Below are 27,390 nucleotides of genomic sequence, written 5' to 3'. Positions count from 1 at the left end.
TGGAATGTCCACTTCAGGGTTATTGTGTACACCTTTGGTTTGCTAGTTTCATGCACATTAAATGACTGAATCATAGGCAATTTCTTACCTGAAATGCAGAGATCTTGACAATGCTGGCTTTCAACAAACCACTGCATGATCAAGTTCAGGATACCATATTATTGAGGTGCTTACTATACAAGCCATACACTCTTCCTTGACCGACAAAAAAACCCATTTCACATTAAAGAAGGACCAACACAAAAAGTAATTGTTTTAAGAAGTTTATTAAAAATAAATCAAAATAGAAAAGGAAAAAACAAAAGCAAAAACAAAAAAAACAAACAGAAAAAAACACAACCCAACACTTAAACATGATACTTCCTTCGGTGTCGTGACCAGTTAAGATATAACCAGTGGCAGCCAGGCAATTTTTTCTGGTTCATCATGACTAATGGAGCATGATGCGAGAAATCTAACACTAAAATGTCTGTCACGTTTAAAGGCAGTCATAGCAAAAGCCAATTAGAGTACTATTGCATAAATACAAAAGCACTAAGTGTTTACATAAAACTGGATAAAATCCATATACCGTAGCATGAAACATGATAGCATTTGCATGTAATGCACTTCCGATTTAAATGACTGTAGAGAACTGTAAATTGCACCTCTACACTGGAATGTAGAAACAAAGTGAGAAATATTATCTAAATAATTGCATGCAATCTGGCAGTTGGCGTTCTTGCTGCTAAAGATGAACTGATCCAATGTTTTATGCCTTTAAAACAGCAACATATGAAACTCTGCTTAAGTCTCTTTTTCAAGCCAACATTTTGAAAGTTATGGAAATGCCTCTTAAAACACGCTTTCAACCACTGTTGGAAGGTATATTGCCTACTAGTGCTCATTGGAGATAGGTAACCGCAATTTAAAAAACAAATAGCTTCTCTAAACTTACACAAAACAAGCATCATGGATGATTGCAACTTATCCATTGGAATCACCATGGTGCATTTAAAACTCAGGGCTAGACAGTCTGATCCTTCGTTCAAAACGGTAACAAGTTGTCACCATGGAATTCATAAAAATTGGGGGTAGGAAAAAAAAAAGATAAACTTGCATAGTATACCTGTATGCATCAGTAAATTTTATAAGTGCCAGCAATACAGTGTGTGCACCACATACTTGCTGCACCACGATGCAATACTGTAAACAAAATGTGTGTTGCTCTTAACAGAACAAATGCATACTGCTGTACAGATTACCCAAACTGAATCAAAATAATTCCTTTTCTCCACATTCGGTTTACTGGGTACCACTTAAGCAAATGCTTTTTTGGGTCCCTTGCATAAAACACAGGTTACATAAACCAACACAGATTTGAATCTGTTCTTAATTCACTGCACTTTCATATGACTTCCCCTCACCCCCACCCCCTTCATGTGGTTAATTCAAAGAGACATGTTTCTGGGACTCCACCATAGCAATTGTCGAGACAAAAATTTAAAACAAGTAAAATGTCTGACAGACAACTAAGACCCCAGAAGCAGAAACTATGAGAAAAGCAAGTTCTGTACCATCTTCATTTTATCCTGCACTGGAGAAAATCGTGGGTCCTGACATATTTAGGGAATATTTCAAGAGAATAAAAACACTGGCACTGAAATTCAGAGAGAACACAAAACACAAAAAAAATAACCCCTGAATATTCAGCTACTTGCATAAAACATCATACAAGATAAATAAAACATTTCTGGTACTGCCATCTTTTATCCCACATAGACAAATAAAACAAAAAAACACCACATAATCAGGCTTTTTGTGGAAACAGGCAGGTTCTCCAGGAACATCCATTTCCATCAGGTTGAGCTTTCAAAGCACTATTTGTACAACAGCTTCATCTGGTGGGAAAAAATATATATACATACACACTGCAGTTTTCATGGAAGTTCAGCAACCTAACTTACCTTCCCAATAGAGGGAAGTTTTGCCTTTGTGTATCATTAAGAGGAGTCCTCTCCTAACAAACCATTGTTCCATTCAACATTCTGTTCATTTAAAATGTTAAACCTGAAAGAATGCAACCTGGGAAGTTTGTAAACACAAAGCAACCCCCCCCCCCCCCCCCAAAAAAAAAAAACAAAACCCTTCCAACATTAACATAACATTTAACAATTTTCTTTTTTTTTCTTCTAAAAACAGTTATTGCACAAATGATAAACAATTTGTTCCATTATGTACACATAGTAAAAAAAAAGTCTGTAATGAGTATGAAAAAAGAAAGGACAGGTCATCTTTGAAAGACAAAAAGGGTAGAAGTCATGAAGTTGCCATTTCTTTGACAGTAGTGCTTAAAACAGAAAGGCAGTTGTGTCCTCACGCTCTTGCAGGTCATCAACTTGAGCCGTGTCCAGTACTGAATGAAGAAAAAAGAAAAAAAACCCAAAAACCAAACACACATCCAAAAACAAGTCTTCACAGATATTCAGCACTGAACAAAATCATCTGCAAGATGGGTTCTTAACCACCGTACAGGAAGCATGCAAAGAATCAGCAGCAGATATGCAGGGATATCCACAGGCTGAATTAGAGAATGCTGGTCTTGTTTCTCTGTCTGGCATTTATAAAAATGATTAGAAGTCACTGAACTCCAGCTTCAAGACAGAGAAGCAATCTTCTTATGTACTAAGGCCGACAGGTAAGCTTTCTCTCATGTGCTTCCTTCTCCGCCAGGTGGGTCGGTTGTATTGATTGTGCCCCCGGGTGTTAACAGGCTGCTTCATGGCCCCCATCGTGGGGTTGTGGGCAGTCCCTGGGATATGAACTCCTTTTATGGAATATTTAGGCCCGTTGTGTGTCTGCAGAAAGGGATGGGGAAGACTCCATTTTAAATTTAGCCACATGAAATCCCTAAATCATGGCACACTGATGTAACCAAAAAAAAATGTTTATACTCAGAAGTCTTTAAAAATGTAGAATACAAGCTTTGATGACATTTTACAAATTTGAGACAAACATTCTATCAAAAATCTAATTCAAAAGAAGATCAAGGAGAAAATTATGGATCGCGGTCCTAGAAGCCAACTGCAGTGTGTTCGTGTTAACACGATCCTGGTCCTTAAAGGGTTAATCTAGTTTTAAAAGCAGCAACAGTTAGTGCTTGCCTTGCAGATCTTGGCAGTTCATTCCATAGTTTAGGGGCTTTATAGCTGAACGCTCCAACACTTGTGTTCTATAATCAATGCTAGTCTAGGCATTGATTATAGATTGTAACAGAGGCAAATGCAATAAAATTCCAAACTAAGAAATGAACAAACGGCATCTTAAAAGATGTAGTGCAGAGGCGTACCTTATGATGCAGGTGTGGACTTGGCAGAGGGCAGTGGGAGGCAGGGGGAGCAGCAGGAGGGGGCATATGAAGGACAGCATTCAAAGGAGGTGCCCCTTCTATACAAACCCGTCTGCCAGGCAGTGACGTAACAAGGGCACCTGGGATAGACGGCCTAGCCTGAAAGGACAAAGATCATTCACTTATATTTACTACAAATGATGCACACTAACCTGTAATCTAATGCACGATTCTGCAAGCACAGGGCATTTATATAAAGAAAAAAACAAACAAACAAACAAAAACAAACAGACACACTACAAAACTCTACATTGCTCTATTTGAACATACTAAATGTCATAACATCACAAGCAGCTTCATTGTCAGTTTTTATATTCAAGCATCACATCCAGTCAAAAGTAACACACAAGAATTATGAGACAGACTATAGTTGGTGCCTACTGTTTAACTACATTAACTATTAATTATAAAAAGGGTTGGACAAAGCAAGCTGGATGTTGCCTCTGCAGGTTATTGAGTACTACTGATACTACTCTGATTTTTACAATCAATCGTCTAGAAGCAGTTTATTTGTAGAGGCAGATACAGCTCTATGTACTTAAATGAAGTAGAAATATGTTCATAATTTAATTACTGGATATATTAATTTGTGGGGCTAATATTACACTATATTATTTAGACATGGATATCCCAAAAAGACACATTAATAAAATGGCCTGAGGAAGATGGTAAAAAGTTATCCAAAATGGTAAAGGGGCTAAAGTGCGACTGGCAAATTGTTTTCTTACTATCAGTTCTGCTTTTTGGATGAGCAGCACTTACTTGGGAGCTGGAAGACATTATCAATGCCCCAGGCAGATTTGGCTTCCCATTTGGCATTTGCAGTGCAGGCGCTAGCGAGGCCAACTTTAGAGCTTGGATTGGAAATGGGTGAATGTTTGTGGATGGGGAGGGAGTTGAATCACAGTCCTTTTAAAAAGAAGATATATTCAGGTTTAATTTTTGCACTGTGACTTGTGCCACCTCCTAAAGAATATTTTTAATTCATATTTTGGTATAAATTTCAGGCCAATACAATTCACCAAGCAGGGCAGCAAAATTCAAACAGATAAGAACATAAGAAAGTTTACAAAACGAGGAGGAGGCCATTTCGGCCATCTTGCTCATTTGGTTGTTAGTAGCTTATTGATCCCAGAAACTCATCAAGCAGCTTCTTGAATGATCCCAGGGTGTCAGCTTCAACAACATTACTGGGGAGTTGGTTCCAGACCCTCACAATTCCCTGTGTAAAAAAGTGCCTCCTATTTCCTGTTCTGAATGCCCCTTTATCTAATCTCCATTTGTGACCCCTGGTCCTTTTATCAGGTCAAAAAAGTCCCCTGGGTACTTAAATGGGCAGTTTAAACCAGACTTTTACTTCGAATTAATACCGTTATACACTTTTGTTGTTTAATATTTTTCCGGGTTACCCTAAAATATTTTAAATTTCACTTTATTTGCAAACACTCTGCTTGTCAGTTTTACTTTCATTGAAGTGATGCATTATCAGCTCTAATGAAGGAGAACGGGGGGGGGAAGGAAGGTGGGATATAGGTGTGTGTCCACACACAGAGTGAACTCTACCAAAGGAAACAGATAAAGGGTGGTAGGTCAAATATATTAGTGGAAGAAGCCACAGACAACAGAGCGATTAAAAAAGTGGGCCGAGAGCAAGACACATTTAAATTGTAATGCTTTATAAAAGGGTCTCAAGAGAGGCCCAGGTAGCAGCATTGCAGATGTCCTGGATTGGGACAGATTTTAATTTTGCCCAAGTAGTAGCCACTCCTCTTAGAGTGGGCTTTGATAGGTCCTGGAACAGGTTTTTTATCCATTTCATAACAAAACTGAATTCAGGATGTGATCCATCTTGAAATGGTCTGTTTTGACACTGGTTTGCCCTGAGTTTGTGAGTTGACAACTGTCCTGATGCTCTTTTATTGATAGTTTTGTGATAGAAATTCAGTGCTCTCCTTACATCAATTAGGTGTAGCCTCCTCTTCTGATTCATGTGGTTTTGGGTAAAAATCATGAAGTTCTGATCTAGTTAATATGAAAACTTACCACTTTAGGTAGCAATTGGGGATTTGGTCCCGTCCCCCCCCCCGTCAAGTATTTTTCATTGCATATCGTCATGGGTGGTCCCATAAGTTTTCAGTACCAGACTGAGATTAAGGGATGATCTGTTTCCTTGGGGGCTTTAGGTGGTTAACCCCCTTAAGAAATCTAGATAATGCAGGGTGGGAACCTACCAGGTGATTTTACCACTGAGGTAAGATACTGGATATTGCTGCAATATGCACATTGATGGAGGATATTGAAAAGACCCCTGTGGAAAAGGTGTAGATAAAGATATATCTGTGTGCTGCAGATGTTATGAGCTGCACCAGAGTGCAAACTCTCTCCATTTTCCTATATAGGCTAGAAAAGTGGAAGTTTTCTTTGAAGCAAGTAAGCTATTGACTACTTGTTCAGATAGCCTCTGATTTGTTAGTTCTTGCCGTTCAATCTCCAGGCAGCTAGCTGTAACCATGAAGGATTGTTGTGTAGCATCGGCACAGGTCCCTCCTCTGCTATTTCCAGGATCTACGAGTACCAGAATCTCTTGGCCCAGTAAGGGCTACCAGAATGAGAGTGGCTTTGTCTCTCCTTGTTTTCCTGAGCACTGCTGGGATTAGTGGCATGGGAGGGTACGCATACATTAACCCTTTGCAATCCATTTTTTCAGCGCCTGTCAGGTCCAATTTATTTTCACACAAGGGGTTTATTTTACACGTGCCGTTTATAAGTAATTTTTCAGTAAAACAGGTTTAAAATGAACTGCATATCAACAGGACACTCAGTACTGCATCTCCAGCCCTGCCCCACTCCTTGTTCGCTGTATTTATCACATCTCTTCTAGTAGTGCATACTGATAAATCATCTCCTGATCACTCGTTTTATCACCAAACACCTCAATAATGCTTTCCAAGTCATTATTTTTATTACTATAAACATCTCAAAAAGCCTGGCAAATGTCCGTAATATTCTTTGAGCGCTGGATGTGGAAGCAGCTATCTTGTTTGTTTATGTCTGTGTTATGTCTATGGTGAAGGGACTATGCATATTGCTCAGATCCGCCTTTTTCAGCTTCTCTCTGCCATTGAAAGCTTTTCTCTGCTTTTTCCGGAGAAAAAACTGTGCTTGACGTCTTTTTGATGTCGGACAGGGTCTGACATCGGACCGGAAAGAAAAAGTTGTAATGTCGGACCTGGTCAGACATAGAACCGCAAAGGGTTAAGCTGTTTGACCATGAAATGGAAAGACCGTCTGCCTTGGCTGCTTTTTCCTTGAAATGGGAACAAAACAGTGGCATCTGGGTGTTTTGTGATGTGGCAAATAGGTCTATTTTTGGGGCCCCTAAATTTCTGAATACCTCTTGTAATATCTGTGGTCGAATTTTCCACTAGTGAGGCACCATTTATCTGTTCAGCAGGTCTGCGAGTCTGTTGTCGAGCCCGGGTATGTATGTTGCCTGAATAGTGATGTCCTGTGTCCTGCAGCAGTTCCAGATTCTTATGGCTAGAAGGCAGAGAGTCCATGATTTTGTGCCTCCTTGGTGGTTCATGTATGTTACAGCTGTGGTGTTGTCGGCAAGAACTAGTGCTTCCCTTTTGTTTAAAAGCGGTGCCAAGTGTTTCAGTGCTAGGAAGATTGCCAACAGCTCCAGATGGTTTATATGGAGGTGTTTTTGTCTTGGTGACCAAGAGCCTTGGACCTGGTTTTCGGATGAGTGTGCTCCCCACCCTAGTTGTGAGGCATCTGTGTACAGGCAAAGTGTCAGGGGTAGCTGGGACAGCTGTAGTCCCATCTTCACCCGAGGCGAGAGTCTCCACCAGCTTGCTTCTGTTTCAGCTCCTGGTGAAGGCCTTTATGAGGTGTGAATCTGGAAGGGTTGGATTCCACGATGAAAGGAGACACCTATGTGTGTGTGTGTGTGTCATGTGTAGCCTTGCGTCTCTTACCAGGTAAACTGATGATGCTATGTGCCCCAAAAATTATTGAAAGCCCCTTGCTGTTAGCTTGGCTCCTATGCTGCATAGACTTGCTTTTTGACGAATGGGGTCCACCTTCTCTTCTGTGATATTGTATTGAATTGTGACCCCATAAAGGTTAACGACTGCTGGGCAGAGAGATGATTTTTCCTGGTTTACCAACAGACCCAGCTCTTGGAAAAGATGAAGGATCGCATTTGAGTGTTGGCGCCATTTCCTTGGATGGAGCCTGCACTAGCCAGTCGTCTATGTACGGGTAAACGTGGATGCCCTTGTTTTGCAGATGTGCTGCTACTTCGTCCATTATCTTGGTGAATACCCTGGGTGCTGTCGAGATACTGAAAGGAAGTACTTTGAACTGGTACTGGCAGTCCTTAAATAGAAACCAGCCAGTCCACTGGTTGAACTGCTTTTATGACGGTGGCCAGTGGTACCATTTTGAACTTTTCTGTCCCAATGTATTTGTTCAGACCTCTGGAGGCACAGAATGGTCTGAACTTCACATTATTATTGTGAATTAAGAAATACCTGGAGTAGTGGCCCTGCCGTTGAGAAGATAAAAGGGACCCGTTCTATGGCGAGGGTAGGGAGCATGGATTTTATCTCTTCCTGTAAAAAGACTCCGTCTGGACATGGCCATTTCATTTGTGTACGGATGATACCTGTTAATGGTGGTTGACGCTGGAATGATATGTTGTATCCATGTTGTACTATCCCCAGGACCCAGGTGTTTGATGTTATTTTCTGCCATTTTGTTAGAAAATGTGACTCTCCCTCCCTCACCCCCCACCCAAACAAATGAAGTCCACACCCAAGCTATGCAGGAGAAATTTGGACAACACTAAAAGGATGTGGGAGTTTTTATAGATGAGGGATACTACTTTGGCGCCAAAAAAGTTTACATCAAGGATCTCTGGGAAAAGAGATGGTGTGTTTTTTCTCCTGACCTGAGCAACATGGAGACTGGTTCAGACTAGTTCAATCTGTGAGTGGAGTTCATCATACAAGGTAAGAAATGTTACTGCATTACCTGCTAAAAGGCTGGTTTATACTTCTGACCGCGACCCAATTTTTTGTCTCAGTCAGTGGTCTGATGGTCGGAACAACATCATCCGCGAGCAAGCTTTTTTTTTTTTTTTTTTTTTTTTAAAGAAGTCGTAGGGCCTCGTGTGTCTGACCGCAAAACGCACAGGGTCAGATGACGTTGAAAAAAAATCCAACATTTGTCGCATGACAGTGAAGCACGATAGAGCAAGTTTTTGAGGAACCTAATTAACATGAACAGAACAGGATTTTAAACTTGCCTCTAAACTGAATGAAATTAAAGTGTAAATGAACCTTTGCTAAAATGAATATTGGTGCTTACATAGGCTACCATGTGCAGCAACCGCTTGTATAACAATAATAATGAATTCACTGTATTTATCTGTATTGTTTTTTATATGAGTCACTAACAGATTAACGTCGCTATTTATTTTCTGTATGCAATTACTTTCCATCAAATCAGTAACGTTGCTCTGATGAGAACAGCTGATCACACATTATATATATACACATATATACATATATATGTGTATATATATATGTGTATATATATATATATATATATATGTGTATATATATACACACACATATATATATATATACACACACATATATATATATATACACACATTATATATATATATATATATATATATATATATATATATATATATATATATATATATATATATATATATAACACACACACATACATATATATATATAAAAAATATACAGATATACACACACGGCAATTTACACATTCACTTCATTCATGAGACATGAGGCAATTTGAAAATCCTGTCTCAAAGTGTCGTGGGAGTGTGGAGCCTGTTGGCAACCCTAGTCACAAGTCGACACCGGCAGTAACGCAGACTGGCTGAAAGTATGACCGACATAGCATCCCCAGGAGGCAGAATTTCAGGGGATTGCAGTGTTAAACCATTTGTTAACAATGACTGTCAGACCTCAGAACTGCTTGTAAAATGCGCAAGAATAAGTTCAGCAATTTTTATATCCATGCATCTTACTTACAATGTCACTTCCAGACAGTGACGAGACAGAGGATGCCGATGAGCCAGAGGAGTGCTGTTGGGGGCTGGACATGGACATCGGGGAATCAATGCTGGGTGGTGACACAGAATCACGGTTCTGCAGTTGCTCACCGACAAGATTCAGGCTGCTGTGTACAATCTGCTCAGATGTCTTTAGACCTGGATCTGTGCATATATTTGTAGTAAGAGGAGCAATGTTAGCATACACATTCCTGACAGAAGTCTATGGCAAGTACTGTAGAACAAACAAGGTTTCAAAATCACACAACCATTAATCCAGCTAATGTAGGTAAATCTCACAATTGAGGGAGGATAATATGAAAAAAATGAAGTGCATACTTTTCCAGATTAGCATAAGGCCATCATTTCAGCAGCCGAAGAAATTTAACTACTAATACTAGAACTGTTTTTACTTACCACAAAGATCCAACCGTGGGCTACTTCTCCCTCCCCACTTCTTTATGATCCATTCCCTGTAATCTATAACTTCTTGGGTCACTTTAATTATTCGACCTAAAGTGCTGCAAGAAAATAGAAACTTTGAAAAAAAAAAAATATCCCAACTCTTACATTTGGAGAAGCATGGATTTGAAAAAAAAGTCACTGTTGGTGTTTATGGAAATATAGCACACACCCATGAAGTTTTAGACATGGAACAGCAAACATGTTACCTATGGAAACCTGTGATTTTTTTTGGATCCCTAAAAAAAAAAAAAAAAAAAAAAAACTTCCTTCTAACAGTTTTTAATTCCAACTGAATTGTAAAAAAACATTTTCTATAAATGTGTTTGTCCAAGCAGGTGTCCCGTTACATAGTTATGCTTGAGAGGCCCTTCAAATGGGATTTGGCATTCTCCAAAAAAAATAAAAAAAGAAGAAAAAACAACCAATATTAAAAATATAAACTACTATTGCAGGGGAACATTTGGGGAAAACACAAGACTGTAGTTTACCTCTCAGAGTCTTTGTTGGGGTAAGACCTTGCAAGTGGCGATACAGCATGACCAAGCACAATGTAGGCATAGTCGAACACCTGTTTCACTTGCATGGCACCATAGGAACTCCTGCCCACATCATTTCCTGAAAAATAAAAACCGATTAGCAGATACAAAAATTGGATTTTGCTGATGCTAGCCAAGGACTTTAAAACAACATCTGTGGCTTCCAATATATTTGGATCCATTATAATTAACATAGCACAATTCTAATTGCTGTTACTGTGCAATTGTGGCACATTAATGAACACACAAAGGTTTTCACCTGGCAAAAAAGGGTCTTCAATGCACAACATGGACGGTCTGTAGCCATTAGTCATGACTTTCATGATTTCTTCTTTGGCAACATAAGCTCCTCCATTTTTAATCCGAATACCGGTTTTCAAGTAGTTAAAATGCCTTCCATAAAGCTCAAAGAATTCAATCAGAAGAATGCCAAGATTTACATTGGGTCCTCTGGGATCAATTCTTGGGTGCAACTGCAAAAATACAAGTAAAAAAAATTTTTGGGAACCAGCAAACATGCCAGTCAAAATGTTGAATGGGGATCCCGTAGAGGGACAGAATAAGTCATCTACTAAAAGCTTTAAAATCTTGGATGGGGACAGTGAAACTAAATTTGACAGAAACTTACCTGCAGAAAGCTAATGGCCATTAAAATGAGGCTGTAAGAGCTAATCCCACCCGTAAAAACCTCGTTCAAATCCCTCTGAAGGAGGAACTGCTTTAATACAAATATCAAGTAAGGCAGAATGGTATATTTCTGAGAAGACAAAAAACAAGGAAAAAAAAACAGGTCAGGCAAACTAACTGTATACATACTCTTAATAATGACCAGCGTAATAAGAAACAACCAGTTTAATAACTGTAGTGAAACAATCAATTAATGTAAAAATGACACGTGGCATAGTGGAATCAATTTGACCACCGTATTAATCAAATATTATAATGAAAAGGACAAACAAATCTGATGGAAGTCATTTCGACACATCATAAAACAACTGAAACACTGTAAATATATGAACATTTGTACAGAAATGGGTTTATATACAGACATTACATAAAGTGCAACTGCAAAAAATGATAAATTAAAAAAAAAACACATTTGAAAGGAAACGTGTATATACAGGTATATTTATATACGAAACTGTACAACCAAAAACAGTGTAAATAACAAAAAATTGAAAATAAATGGGTTATATACAAAGCACAAATACGCAACCAAAACTATGTAAATAAAAAACAAGCATTTGAACATAAAAAGGGTTTTATAAACCAATTGCAACAGCACAAGATGTTATCAAAGAAGCCTGTGTGTTTGCACAATCCACACAGATGTTGCGCTTCTCCACATATGCAGTGCACTTTCCACACACTGCCTTTGCGCATTGGGCACAGCTATCACAGTTCTGAGTGCAGTCCATGCTTCAGAACTGTGGTGGAGTACAGCTCTGTTTGCAGGTCCCCTGCAGATTGTGGAAGCTCTCTCCTTTGTTTATTTACAGTTCCAACCAGGCTTATTTATTTTCTTAAACTTTTGCCAAATTGTGATTTTTAAATTAAATTTACTCCACCTGCAAACAGTCAAATTAACCACCTTGGGAAGATCTAGTGTTAAAACCATGAAAAAATTGACTAAAAGTTGAGGTTGTAGAGAGAATTATAGAATACTGAAATGTATTATCAAATTTTAAAAATACAGTAATTAGACAAGATTAAAGAAAAGTTTAACCATCTTTATTAAATCTCTGCTTTATAGGAAACCAAACCAACCAACCAAAAAAAATAAATAAATACATAATTCAAATCTGGGAATGTTTTTTATTCAGTCATTATTTTTCACAGCGGGTCTAGCTGGTTTCAAATTTTCTACCTGTGCTGACCCCTAAAAATAGCCTATACAAGTAACCCTGAGTTACCTCTGTTTTTTTTCAAGGTCTCAGCCCTCTCACTACAGCATAAAGAGGAAAGACGTGATGGGAGGGACAGCCTTTACGTCACTCACTCGCTAACTGAAAAGGTTCTTGCAGAGATTTACCGCACAGGGCTTCACATTAACATTTTTTAGGTGATGTATACTGCCCATCAACGTGAATGTGAAAATTTACTTCATTAGGCACAACACATGCACTACTTGGGAAATTGTGGCGCGGGAGTTGGAGCGGGGCCAGAGATTCTCGCTCCCACTCTGCTCAACCACTTTATCTGCTCAACTCCAGCTCCGAGCAAATTGGTCCCGCTTCACTTGCACTCCACTCCGCTCCAGACTCACTTTCAGATACATTCTGTAGTAACTAAGCATTTCTCAGCAGTCTTACGTCTTTGACGACTCATTTTCACTAATTCTCCAGTTTAATTGTGGAAGACAAAATTCCTTTGGGTAACCTCTGACATATATAGTAACCCGACTAAATCTAAAAATAGATCACAGGAGATACCTGCTCACATGACACAGTAGATGCTACAAAAGGCTGATTGAATTACAACAGACACCTTAGATTACAACAAGCCATTCACATAAATGCTGCAGACTGATCAAATCCCAGTTCAATATATTGCCGGCACAGTCCTGAGTGAAATACAAATAAAATACAATTGTTTTCTATGTAGTGATCAATTTGACCGGTCTGCACCCCGCATCTCCTACTTTGTCAGGATAATTAATACATATATTTAGGAAAATAGTAATATAATGCACAGCCCTGTATCTGCCAGACAGGCGGAATAAATTTAATTTAAAAACCACAAAAACGGTCAAATTAACCACCCTGGGAGTTCTAGTGATAACACCATGAAAGAAATGATTTTAAAAGTTGTGGTTGTAAAGAGTACACATACACCAGATGAAGTACTGTAATAACAGTTTCTATAATACAACGCAACTGAAATTGAGAGAGTTGTAGAATAAAACTATGTACCAAACATGAAGAGAATATCAGAAAGGGTGCCTTCTCAATCATGAGGAAACTTAAGGTCACAAGAACTTGGTATGGTAGCTATATCAGGTCAGAGTGATAGGTACCATAACATTTTGCCCAAGTAGTTTCCACATCAAAAATATATGTTGGCATTTTAAATCATTTCTAGGGGTACAGTATGGGCTGCTGAAGAATCCCCTTAGTGTATGCAGTCCAGCTCAAAGACATTTCAGCACATTACCTCAATGCAGTCCTTGATAAACTTAGCTGCCTTCACGCCAGTTTCTACGTTGAAACTGATGTCTACTTTTACTTCAGTCTCTTGGTCAGTGAGTTTGATTATTGGTACCTGGGATGTGAAGAACATAAAAAAAAAGTTAGGTATGCTAAATGATATGTTCATTGTTGATTTAGTCATTTAAATAAATACAGTGTTCAGCAGTTGAAAAATGTTTAAACAATCTTTGTCCAATTGAAATACTTAAGCCAATGGTGCTTTAAGAGGAAGAAATAATTAACCACACAAACAGATGATAAATCATGATCAGTCAAAATCATTGCAACTTTATGTATTCACTTATAAAAAGGTAGGCCTACATGCATTCAAGTCTCCACTTGTATTTGATGTGACATTTGTTTGCTTTACAGAATTAAAACAGTGTGGGTAGTAATACAGTAGCATTGGGTACCAATAGTTCCAAGCAATACTGTATAAAAACATTGCAATATTAAAGTCAGGAAACAAAGAACAGCTTTACAAACTAAGATTTATGTATCATCCTAAAACTTGAATCTGCATTTAATACATACCCAACTAAAAATAGGAGTTTTTGTGAACAAAAACAAAAGCATCCTCAGTAGCATTATCTGAGGTATGACATATTCGATCAAATTGTTTGTAAAGCTGAAGTAAATTGGAAATGTGAAAAAGACTGCATTATCAATTTACACAGAGGTTAAAAACAATGTAGCACAGAGACAGTAAATGATGTTTACAGAACACCAAATGTAATAACTAATTAAATCATACAAGTATGGTCTGAATCATTGTGAAATCAGTTATTTGACAACACTGGCAAAGAAAATCAAAGAATACAGCAGAGTACCAAACATTACAACACCCACAATTATACTTGACTTAACCCTTTGCGGTCCTATGTCGGACCTGGTCCGACATTGCAATTTTCCCTTTCCGGTCCAATGTCGGACCCTGTCCTACATCATCAAAAAGATGCAAAAAACAGGTCTAGTCATTTCTTTCTCCAGAAAAAGCCGAGAAAACCTTTCAGTGGCCGAGTGAGACCGATAGGAACTGAGAAGCCAAAAAAAAAAAAAAAAAACGGAGTATCTCATGAATACTGATAGCTCTGACACCACATAGATAACACGGACATAAACAAACAAGATAGCTGCTTCCGCATCCAGCGCTCAAAGAACATCAGTCATTTGCAGAGCTTTTTTTAGATGTTATAGAAATAAAACAACAACTTGGATCGCAATATTGTGGAGTTTGGTGATAAAACAAGTGATCAAGAGATGATTTATCGGTATGTACTATTAAGAGGTATTTGAAAAATAAAGAGAGGCGGGGCTGGAGATGCAGTACTGAGTGTCCTGTTGATATGCAGTGCCTTTTAAACCTGTTTTACTGTGAAAAAAAACCAAAACACTTTTAAACAGCACATCTAAAATAAACTGCGTGGGTGAAAATAAATTGGACCTGATGCGCCTGAGACATGCTGAATAAATGGACCGCAAAGGGTTAAGGAATCACAGAACACCTGTGTACAGAGTAGGAAGCCAATATAGCCAAGCCTTAGGCCTTATCAGCTGGAAACCAAAAGGTCACATGATATGGTGGTCATCTTAGGTCAAGGGTCAAAGTGAAGGAGGCCCTTACATTTTACTCTGAATTTCCACAACGCTGAAAGCTTGAAGTTGTCACAAATGGGTTATGAGACAAGCTCCTCTAAAGCGGATGCTTAAATACACATACCGTTATTAGTCATGCAAAATATCCTTATACTACCTCTTCCCCATCACAGGACTATTTCTCATCTTCCATCATCCAATAATGGAAAAATGCAAAGTGGAGGAAATTGAGGGCTTGTAGCAGCCTAGTTCTTGATAAAGCGGTTTTTGACCAAAAGATGGCAAAATATCTCAGGTACAATATTTCGTTTAATTTGCCTTCACTCTTTTTCAACAGGCTGAAACTTTGTCAAAGATTCACCAAAAGTATTTAGGTAAAACTTACCTATCTTTAGGTAAAACTTAAGGCAGCACATCAGATAGCTAAACTTTATGGTAGTTCTTCCATTTCCAGTAAAAGCCCCTTTCCAGATTTTCACATATCTTACCGTAGCTTTGTCGAGGACTTTAATTGAGTAAGGCTCAGCCACGTTGTGTTTCCTTAGTGCTTGTTCCAATAGCTGCAAAGGGGGTCGCTCCCATTTCCCAAAGACAACCAAATCAATATCACTGCAAGACAAACCACAAGTTAATCCGCTTTGAATGCTTATCCATTAATGCATATCAATGTATTTATTATCGGCCACATTTTGCTACTTGATGCCGATGCCAACACCGACTTAGTTTTTTAATCAGTTTTTGCTTAACCAAATGGGCCTATTGACTCCTAGTGGCCTTGGTGGTAAACATTAAAACTACAACATTGAAAAAGGTTCCAAATTGAAAAGGTTTTCATTTACTACAAGGTTTTACTTCAACGAGGAGAACACAAAGGAAGAGAACAAGAATAAAAGCAAAATACACTTATTTCTCCTAATCTACAGTGCAACACAGTAAAGCTGTGTTTTGTAGGTGGAATTAGTGTCTATACAGAAATACTAGTAGAAAAGGATTCCAACAAATCAGAATAGTTGTGTTGCACACCCACCCTAGTTATCTCCATTAAGTTGGACCTGTATAGAATGTCACAGAAGCTGCACTGCCCATTACTGTATTTTAACAAGAGTAACTTCCTAAATTTGATTATTATTATTTATTTATTTTATCTAGCAGATGCCTTTATCCAAAGTGACTTAGACTAAGTTGTGTAAACTGCATCAGTTGCAGAATTCACTTAAAACAACGTCTCACCTGAAAGACGGAGCACATGGAGGTTAATCGACTTGCTCAGGGTCACACAGTGAGTGAGCTGGGACTTGAACCAGGGACCTCCTGGTTACAAGCCCTTTTCTTTAACCACCAGACCACACAGCCTCAGGGAATGATACAGTACATTTTAGACAGTGGTATAGTCAAGTTGGAATGCTGCTCCGGTACTTTTTTTTTTTCTATAGACAGAAACTTGACTTAATTAACTTAAGAATCCTATACCGTTTGTTATGAAAATGCTTATATCCTGTCCGACCGGTCAAATTTCAGTGCCTGGGCACCAATGAAGGGATCTATTTTCTATGGGGAAATCAAATTAGTCTTTCCATTAAATAGGAACAAAAAAAAAAAAAGTCAGACAGGTACCACACAAAGTATTGTTTAGTTAATAGTGCTCCAACTGAGAGCTAGCTTTCTTTTCTTTTTTTTTTTTTTATTAGCGGTTGTTTCCTCCATCGCAATGTAAGAAATAAAACCGACACCAGTTTAAAAACTGTAAATGATGACTCCAGCCTGATCATTACCCTGCCCTCAGAAGTTTAAATACAGTATACAAATGTCAAAAGTGCGCAATCACCGAGGACAATACATCAAAACAAGTCCTTGAGGATAAGCAGCTTGTGATATGATAACGATTATGTTTACTCAAGGCTGCTGAATCCCATTTTACTACAGTATACTTGAAGCGATCGTTTCGTGACAGTGACTAGATTAACTGCCGTGCAGTGTTATGCGTAATGGCCTTTTAATTAAAATGACATTACAGTACAGTATTTCACTGTCAGGACACCCCTGCATTTAAGCATCTGTGGCTTACTTATTTTCAGTCGCAATGCAAATTACAGTTTTTCTCTAAGCGGAGATGCAAAGCTCTGCAATTTTTATTATATATATATATATATATATATATATATATATATATATATATATATATATATATATATATATATAGTAAGGCAGCGGGTTGTGCGAGACAGCATGGAGGGGGTTAAAACCTCCCTGCGAGAGAAAAATGTGCAGAATGCACCTTTGTTGGGTTAATTGTTTTATTGTTTCATTTAATTTGTTAATTGTTTTATTATTAATTATCCCCTGCACCTGGTAGCTATTGTTAAATTGGGACCAGGTGCAGGGTATTTAAGAGGAGCAGTCAGTGTGCTCAAGGCTGCTGAGTAGAAGGAGGCAGATGAGGTGCTCTGCTTCCAAGCAGTCAGAAAAGTAAGTGCTGTTTTAACGTGTGTGTTCTGTGGTGCCAGGTAAACGGCTTAGCCGTCCTGCAAGTTAGTCAGGGAAATTACCTGTGTAGTAAGTGCACCAAAACGGAGTTGGGTTTTTGTTTTGTGTTTATTTTGTTTCTGTTTAATAAAAATAGCGCAGCTGCGCTTTAAAACTCAATTTCTCTGTCCTGGGTCGTAATTTTAAAAGGGGCATGAACACGTGAGTGGTGCAACCATTTCACTATATATATATATACATATATATACACACACACACACATATATATACACATATATACACACACAGAGATATTATATTTATATATATATATATATATATATATATATATACACACACACACACAATTTCCCATTGTTTACATGTCCTTATTGAAAATACAGTTAATCTAACTTAAATGTTAATGGAAAGTAACAAGGAATAATTTAACGTAAATTTAACATACAATTGCATATCTATTTAATATTAATTTATGCCACGCAATATAAAGTGTTACCTACATTTCTTATGATCGCGTACACACACAAGGACGTCCACTTTGTCAGTCAGAAAGTGCAAATGTGGTAACGTTACATTGGTAAGCAGAAATCAATATTTGGGAGATGATTATTGTGAAGAGTCTGAATCGGATTCAGTTGCTTCCCGAAGCAGGTTTTTATTTGGCGGTTTGTCTAGATACGGCAGCAGAGCTCCTTATTGCTGCTTGACTTGAATTTCTCTACATTTTTTATTTTCCTTTTACAATGGCCCGACTCGTACTTGCGAGGGGCGGACATAATACTGGCGAGACTGTTTCAACTCTGAATACGTCATACAATTTGTGAAGCGTGCGGGGCCCCCTTAGGTGTGGGGCCCTAGGCCGCCGCCGCCTTGCTCTAAGGCCGGCCTTGTACAAATAGAACTTGTTTGAGAACAATCAGCTTCATTGCCATTCCCGTACTTTAAGATTTAGGACTACACCACTGCCACACTACAACACAGTTTCTACTAACTCCCACTCCAATACATAAACTGCAGTGTTATACATTTTACCATGCATCACTAAATCTAATCCAAACCAGCATTAAAAAAATAAATTCTATAAAAATGTGGAACTTACCTTGTTGGGAGATAAAGCCCTGTACTAAAGCTGCCAAAAATCAGAACCTGAAAAATAAGTTTGATTTATTAAATGTTATACAAAGTGAATGACTGACATCATGCTCCAGATCACAATTTCATTTTCTACATTTTTTTTTTTTTTTTGGTAACACCCTTTACAAATACATTTTCAGAAATCTTTAACTCTAGAATGGCCATGGCCCACATTGGATACAAGTATCATTTTCTACATCTTGTACGTGGTAACGAAAAGCTAACCAGCACACTGTGCAACGTGCAACTGCAGAGAAGGATATATGGGCATCTGTGTCTTATTATATAAAGACATGTTGCTGTCCCACTTTAACAAAATTAACCACATTGGTTTGGTCATTTTAGACCATGACACATAGGAGTACAAGTGGGATTGTTCTGAATGGATAAGCCAAAGCTGTCCAAGCTTTTTGAACAGAGTCATACCGATTACCACTGGATTTTTTTTTTTTTTTTTAAAAGCAAACTAAGCAGTAGCAACCACACTAAGCCACCACTTTAGTAGTTTACAGCTCATTTAACATGTCTAAAAACACAACACCAACATACTGCATTTTAACCAAGTAAAGTTATTTGCAGTGATGAAGATATTGCCTAACAGTAATACCGTGCAAGACACTATTTTTATCACTTAATTAGTGCAAGTCACAAAAGAGAAACAGTTTGTAGCATTTATAAAAAATGCACACAAAAAGTTTGAAATTTTGCAACTGCATATAGAAACTAGATTACTTTCTAGTTCTATAAATTTCCCAATCTCTCATCTTAGAAACACCATCCACATAATATTACAATCTGGGTTTATTGTATAACCTTTTCTCTTAAGTGATGTTCATGGAGATTATAAAGCAGATTTAGACTCAAAAGGCAACAAATGCTGATTGCCTGTTATTTCTGGGATTTACTGTTTCACATTACTGAACCAGGGTTTAGTACTTACATCGGCTGTCGGCCACAGGTCTTTTATAACGGTTTCTATCCTCCTCACCACTTCTTTACGCATAGCTGCTTCTTGAGGACGTGGAGACATGAAGTCATAGAAGTCAACAATCTCTTCATGGAGGCTGCAAAAACATGAAACATTGAGAATACCCTGAAAACTTTCAAACAAAACCAAACAAAGTATTACTTCTTATTTATTTTTTTTGAACGACAGCAGTGATTAAAAAAAAAAGTCTAATGTTTGTTATATTACAAGTTCAAGGCTTGATCAAATTTCCTTGCATTAGACCCATCACAAAAAATACAATTCTCATGGAATACATAACCCTATAAAGAAAACAGTGGGACAATTTGTCTTCAATAGATTAGCTTTTATTTGATTATTAATCTTACGCACAGGTAGCAGAATAGTAGTGTCAAGTATTGCAATCATTCTTCTCATTCAAATCATACTACTTTGTATATCATACTATAGCTATTTTGAAGGCTTGGTACTATACCTCTGGGCTGTCTATTGCACTACTACAATCTGACCTTTGTAGAACACCAACTTCCTCCATCTACAGTGCAGCAAATTAAGACTCTCTCACTTTTTTCCTAGTTAATTTGCCAAGTTTATATGGTATAAAAAAGGCAAAAAATATTTAATGCATTTAGGTTATTCAAATGCCTCCTTGCCTATATGATTGTGCCAACAATAGTGTGTAGCTGTAGTCTTTTCTTAAATTTAGTTGTTTTCTTAAGTTTTTAGGATGCCACTAGAATTAAAAAAAAAAAAAAAAAAGCAGCAGAAATATCTGGAAATGTTTAAAATTAACTGAACATGCTGACAAATCCCTATTATGCAGCTTATACTCTTTCCACGTGAATAAAACATGTGAAGAAATAAACACTTCACACCACAATTACTTTCACTATGTCCGCTATTGTAGCTGTATTTGAGAATGACCGCATTCTACTGTAAATCTTGGACTGCATGTTAGAGCACAACATTATTAAGACTAAGTGATCAACTATCATAAAATACACCAAGGAGAATAGCTCATTTATATTTATAGTTTGAAAAACAAAAAGACAAAGTTAGAACATTAAAACTTTTGGAGTTTTGGGATAGAACCTCCGTTCAAAGTTACATTCGGCAAGGTGGCAGTCACGTGCAAGTCCTATGAAAAACTGAATGGCAATTGCAATCAACATTCTGAAATACTATTCAATATTGAAGATTACAGGTAGTTAGACAATTAAATTTCCTTGTGTCAGCAGATTGCAGCCTACACTATGCCAAATTAAATGGGGTAGAACAGCAACATTAAAAAGGACTCCCTCCCCTACTGCTATATAGAGCCCTACAAAATCTGCATTAACGAGCACACGGACAGAATCAAAAGAATTACGTGGAATCTAGTGCTGTACAAAAACAAAAAAACAGAGGGGGGGGGTTGCATTGAAGGGAAAATGTTAGACAAACAAGGAGATGCGATACCTTTTATTGGACTAACAAACATTATTATTAATCACAAGCTTTCACATGAAGAGACCTTTAAGGTCTTGAAAGCTTGCGATTAATTATTTTTTTAGTTAGTCCATAAAATAAAAGGTATCACATCTCCTTCTCTTTGTCCATCATCTCTGGAAAAGGGAACATTTGAAACTTTTGAAATGTGCACGCATTTTGTACAATACAGGGTAGGCAGTCGCAGTTACAGTACTGTGCTGCGAGGCAGGCATCAACTACGTTCCTGGTCATTGCCGAGAGATTCAGAGATCATAGATATTCTAGGTACAAAAACACTCAACCATCACGTCACGTTGCCCGCAATGGGTTACTGGATACAGAGAGAGAGCTTGGGAGAAATGTTTCTATGGAGAGTCAATGTAGTGGTGTAAAATTTTCGCTATGTTAAAAATAAATAAATAATAAAATTACTTTTGAAGTAAATTTCACTTTTGCCCAAGGTCTTGAAAAAACAATTGCTATTTTCTCAGCACAGTCCTGTATTGTTGTGCATGCGTAGAAATACAGAGTAAAATAGCCAGCACACATATTCTACTATTGGCACATTGCAGAATTCAGAAGGGTAAAGCTGAAGAGACTGTGGCAGCTGTATCAAATATATTATATTAATACAGTGCTCCCCTTTATGACGCTGTAGTCGGGAGCCATAGTTAGAGACTTATTTGTGTTCCATCTTATAAAGAGACTACTAGTGTTAGCGTAATAGCATTATGGGGCAAATGGGAGCCATGACCGTACCGCCTTATAACCTGTTCCGCAGTATAAAAGACATTTCCTCCCGTATCTCTACCTGTCCCTCGGCCATCTCCTCCTGGATGCACTTGCATTATCTCACTCAACCTCTCCAAATCAGGCCTTTTCTCCTCCCCCCCCCTTCCTCCTCCTCCACTATTATTCTCTCTCTATTCTGCTTGAATTCACCACCCTCTCTCACTCCTCATCCACCAAGAACCTTGGTGTCACCCTTGACCCCTCCCTCTCCTACTCTCAGCACATCCCTACTCTGGCACGCTCTGTCGCTTCTTCCTCAGCAACATAAGCAGAATTCACCTCTTCCTCACAGCTCCTAGTTCAGGCCCTGGTACTGTTCCGTCTTAACTACTGCAATTCCCTCCTTCGTGCCTCTGCTACCCGTCCGCTCCAGCTCATCTAAAACTCTGCTGCTTGCCTGGTCTTTTTTCCCTTCCTCATTTCTTCTACGCTTCTCCGCTCTCTGCACTGGCTCCTTATCGCTGCTCGTACCCCATTCAAAACTCTTGTACTCATCTATCGCTGTCTTGACCTTTCTGCTACCTCCTCTCTCCAGACTATCATTTCTCCCTACACCCCCTCTCGCCACCTCCGCTCCTCTACCTCCGGCAGACTAGCCATACCCCCTGAAATCATTCTCATCCATTTATTATACTTGCTACGTGTTCTTACTGGACTTTACTCATATCAGCAAATATTTACTATAAGTTTTAACTGCTTTTAGTCAAACTTGCACTTCCTTATAATTTTGTATTCTTTATTTCGCCCTTACTTGAATTTGATCTTATTATACCTTCTTACTGCTCTTCTCTGTATTATGATATTCTGTAATTGATATTTTATAATGTGATTTTATAATGCGACTTTGTACTGTGATTTTGTAACAATTGTAAGTTGCCCCGGATAATGGCGTCTGCTAATAAATAATAATAGTAATAATAATAATAATAAATAATAATAATAATAATAATAATAATAAATGTCTGCCTTATAAAAAGGGGAGCATTGCATATTTGGTTGTGCTTTATTCACATATATAAAAAAGGGAAAGAGCGGGTTACGAGAGTACCATTAATAATTACATATTCTAAATTTACCCAACATTTCAAAAATAGTTTGGAAGCATTTATGTATACTTCATAATTCAGAAAACAATATTTCCAAAAGCACCAATCGTAGCTTTTAAGAAGGGATACAAATTTAGCTGACATTTTAGTCCATAGTAAACATAAAGGGGTCATAGAGCGTATTAAGGGGCATTGCAAACTGTAAAATCACATGTAAAGTGTGCAAACATTGGTAAAGAGAAATCGCAAATAAAGAATCAATATCCAGTCTTAAATCTGTCATGTTAGGATAGAACCTTCTATTTGCTATATTTTGCATAATGTAATAAAATATGTAGGAGACAGGTACATTATATAAAATACAGAACCACTTATCAGATATAGGAAAATGAAAATAAACCAATAGTTCAGCACTTTACAAGGAACAGACACACCATGGATGACCTAAAGTATGTGGTTTTTGAAAATTAAAATGAGAATATACAATATAGAATAAAAGCAAAGAAATTGATAAATAGACTAGATACCATGATGCCTGAAGGTTTAAATAGAAAGGAACAGTAGATTGTTACATCATTAGCTACATGACATTAAAGATTAGATTTAAAGAGAAATACATTTAGCTAAAAAAACACACACTATAATATATATATATATATATATATATATATATATATATATATATATATATATATATATATATATAAAAATAATAAATTACACACGTTTATAAACTGGAGAAGAAAATTATTAACCAGAGGGAAGACTATTGTTCCCGACAGGGGGCATTGCACACTGGACATAAGTCTTCCCAAGGGGCATTTAATTTCTCACTATGAGCCGAGTCTGCAGTACATATTTAATAGAAGTTTCAAAAATAGAGGAAACGTTGGATAGTAAATATGACTATACTGTAAAGCCATAAATATTTGCGAGCATTTTACGATGCGTTTTTAACGTATGAAAAAAGTAAACATTTTTGGCACCACTGTCTTCTTAGTGCTGTGCATATAATGAAGTAATATACTACTATCAGTGCAACAGGGCGCCAACATTTCTAGAGCAAATTTGTGGCTTTAAAGTATTTTGGTTAAATAGAAGATACAGCGTAAGTAAATAACAAATAAAATATTTTTTAATTTCATACCGCAGGCTTTTTTCTCTCTTTTGTAGTATGTTTTGTAATTCATTTTCTGTTAAATCACAGAATCGGAGATTAGAGTCCTTTGTTTAAAAGTAAAGTTATTTTGGACCTGAAGCTTGTGTTTATACTATATTCATATCACAGCATTTACGAAATTTTGAAAAACAACGCCTATACATTTAAATTCATTATATTTCCACAAGCTTGGTGCTTTATTTTTCAAATTGTATAAATGTTCGTGCCGTGACGCACATAAACAAACGCTATGTTCAGGTCTAACATTTTTACTGTAATTATTTAATTCTAGATAGAGGTACCCACAAAACCTAACTTTTCCTCATAAATGATACGTATCAAGACACGATCACACATGTTACGTTTGAAGAGATGTGAAATAATATTTCTGAAATAAAATGTAGTGGCAACTAGGCTTGTTTCACATTTATCCCACATCAATTTAACGTTTTTTCACATTATAGCACAATTTTGGTATCCTCAGCCTCTAAGCGTTCTGTCAGATATTTATTTAGTTCTGTTGTACGGTCAGGACTGTGACGTCGACAATGGGGGCGTTGACCATTGGGATTTACAGCGTTTGTCTAGAATACTTCCTGCGAATGGATTTTTTTTTTAAATAATTGTTTTACGTATTTTAAAATGAGGCTGTAGGGTATACACAGTTAAATAAATAAAAACAAAGATATACTTCAGGTACACGACATGTGCTTGTGACCATTTTGTTACAACACTCACTAGAATCAAATCACTGTTAACCTTGGACACACACCCACTTATTTTCCAGACTTGGTTGCTTCAGGATAAAGTTCAACCAGACCATGACCTGGTGGGAGTGCATGCACGCCACGCAGGGAGGGGAGAAATAGTGAAACTCACCAAGGGTAATTCACAATCGTTGCATGACACATCAAAATCAGTTAACCTGAAACTACGTGTACTTATGAAAGTGCCAGAAGTAGTATTACACCACTTCTCTTCCTGCGTGAATAACATGTTGCAAAACTAAACTGTCAAAGAGAGGGGTTTTATTTACCTAAAGTTTACTGAATTTATTTAACCGAAATTAATTTTAAATTAACAAATGTTATTACATTTTTCATCAACGTCAGCATTGTTTTAGCAGCATTTTAAACCGGTTTAATCTGTAGTGTAACACACGCAGATAAATTGTTGCCAGTGGACTCATCAGGGACTGGATACAGAATGTCAATTTACAACACGCACGCACCCCCCCACCCCTTAGTCACAGTGGACTATGGGGCCGGTTTTTCAAAACTTGTAATCCGGATAAAACCGATCCCGATTTTTTTTTTTTTAAATCATATATTTTGAATTTTGATCACAAAAGTATAAATTACAAAATCCATACAACACATCCTGAAAAACCGGCCGCTGCAGTTTATTACATATTATTCACTCGTATACCCAAGTATTTAGACCATCTTACCCATTAATCCCTGGGCTATATTTCCTTTTTTTCCAGGGGGTCCCGGAGCAAAGCTGATAATTGCTGTTATTCCAGCTAGAAAGCAGGTAGTTGATCCCGTAGGTGCTCGCTTTATTTTCACTTTTCCTCCGGCCTGGGTGGTGGTTTATACTAGTCGTAGTTGGGCTGTGATAATTATGGCGATTGTGGTTTTGCTGCTGCTGGTTGCTGTGATTATTCACATTGTACAAGTTCTCGCTGAAATTGAAAAATAAGTTGCTACCAGCAGACTTGTTATTTATATCATCATTACTAGTCCTTCCCAAAGAAAATGTGGGAGAGGGGCTTTCTGTGCCAGACTCCACTGAGGAGGAAGTAAATGAAGATACAGAGGGGGTCTTTTGTAACCTTTTCCACTCGCCTTCCTTTGACGCGCTGGTGTGCTGGTTAGAATGACGACAGTTTGCGTTGCTGTTTGAAATACTGGTAGAAACAGTAACATAATTGCTGCTGCTGCTGCTGCTGCTGCTGCTAGTGCTCTGGCTGGCAGGAGCACGACTCTGATGGCTGCTACTGCTGCAGCAGCTTTTAGAAGCCGCAGCTGTTACATTTTTAAAAAAACTGGAGTCCAAAGCCGGCGAGTTGACAGCGATATTGTGGTAACGGTGATGGCTTGAGTTCGCCTGGACTCCCTGAGAGGTCTCCCATATATGCATCCACAAGGCATTAGCAGGTCCTTCCTGTTCTGGTTGAATCCAAGCTACCCTCGGATCCATTCAACTTTTGTAATCTAACAAACCTTTCCTGAATCCCGTTTTTTTGTTAAAAATGCACTCGTTTTGTCACTTTAGTCACTCGACAGTAAATCCGATATGTTTTAAAAACCAACAAAGTAAGCGCTAAAAGCCCAAACGAAACAAGAACCGCTAATTTCTAAATGCCAGAAACTAGAATACACTATGCTGACCAATATGGCGTAGATTTTTTTGAACCCAAATTCCAACTGCGCATGCATGGTGGGTTTTAAACTATCACAGGTGAATACGCCCCCTGACAGAATACGCATGCGCAAACATACACTCAGTTTTTTCCACCAATCTACAGTGATTGTTCAAAGGCTCTCCACGAGCTCTCTGCGTGCACTAGTTTAACCTTTTCAGGTCTATGCTGCTATGCTATGAGCTTTTCTCTCTCTCTCTCTCTCTCTCTCTCTCTCTCTCTCTCTCTCTCTCTCTCTCTCTCTCTCTCTCTCTCTCCACACACACACACAGTTCTCCCTGTATTTTCGTTTCTTTTTTTTTTTTTTAACTAAATCTGTTATATATATATATATATATATATATATATATATATATATATATATATATATATATATATATATATAAACAGATTTAGTAAAAAAAAAAAGAAAAAAGAAACGAAAATACAGGGCGAACAGTGTGTATGTATGTATGTATGTGTATGTATATAATATATATACATATGTGTGTATATATATATATATATATATATATATATATATATATATATATATATATATATATATATATATATATATAGTGCCTTGCATAAGTATTCACCCCCCTTGGAATTTTTCCACATTTTGTAGTGTTACAACCTGGAA

At 37.6% G+C, this 27,390-nt stretch overlaps 1 protein-coding gene across 2 annotated transcripts; it reads right to left on the bottom strand.

The window, feature by feature from the left end:
* Positions 1 to 250: 250 nt before the first annotated feature.
* LOC117400483 (terminal nucleotidyltransferase 4A-like) lies at positions 251 to 26,782 on the bottom strand. Of its 2 annotated transcripts, XM_034000525.3 has the most exons (13): positions 25,788 to 26,781; positions 19,844 to 19,967; positions 18,869 to 18,915; positions 15,774 to 15,894; positions 13,655 to 13,762; positions 11,130 to 11,258; positions 10,761 to 10,974; positions 10,454 to 10,580; positions 9,918 to 10,021; positions 9,481 to 9,665; positions 4,151 to 4,297; positions 3,329 to 3,487; positions 251 to 2,837 (listed from the first exon to the last, which is right to left on the bottom strand). In XM_034000525.3, exons 1-13 carry the CDS (start codon positions 26,540 to 26,542, stop codon positions 2,658 to 2,660), a joined length of 2,400 nt encoding a protein of 799 aa, XP_033856416.3. In that variant the 5' UTR covers positions 26,543 to 26,781; the 3' UTR covers positions 251 to 2,657. The 2 variants fall into 2 exon arrangements, with proteins under 2 accessions (XP_033856416.3, XP_033856417.3); XM_034000526.3 differs by lacking the exon at positions 4,151 to 4,297 and having other exon boundaries at positions 25,788 to 26,782.
* Between the last annotated feature and the right edge of the window lie 608 nt (positions 26,783 to 27,390).

The sequence above is a fragment of the Acipenser ruthenus genome, chromosome 4 (assembly GCF_902713425.1).
Source record: "Acipenser ruthenus chromosome 4, fAciRut3.2 maternal haplotype, whole genome shotgun sequence".
NCBI classification, from domain to species: domain Eukaryota; kingdom Metazoa; phylum Chordata; class Actinopteri; order Acipenseriformes; family Acipenseridae; genus Acipenser; species Acipenser ruthenus.
This window is presented reverse-complemented; position numbering and strand designations above follow the sequence as displayed.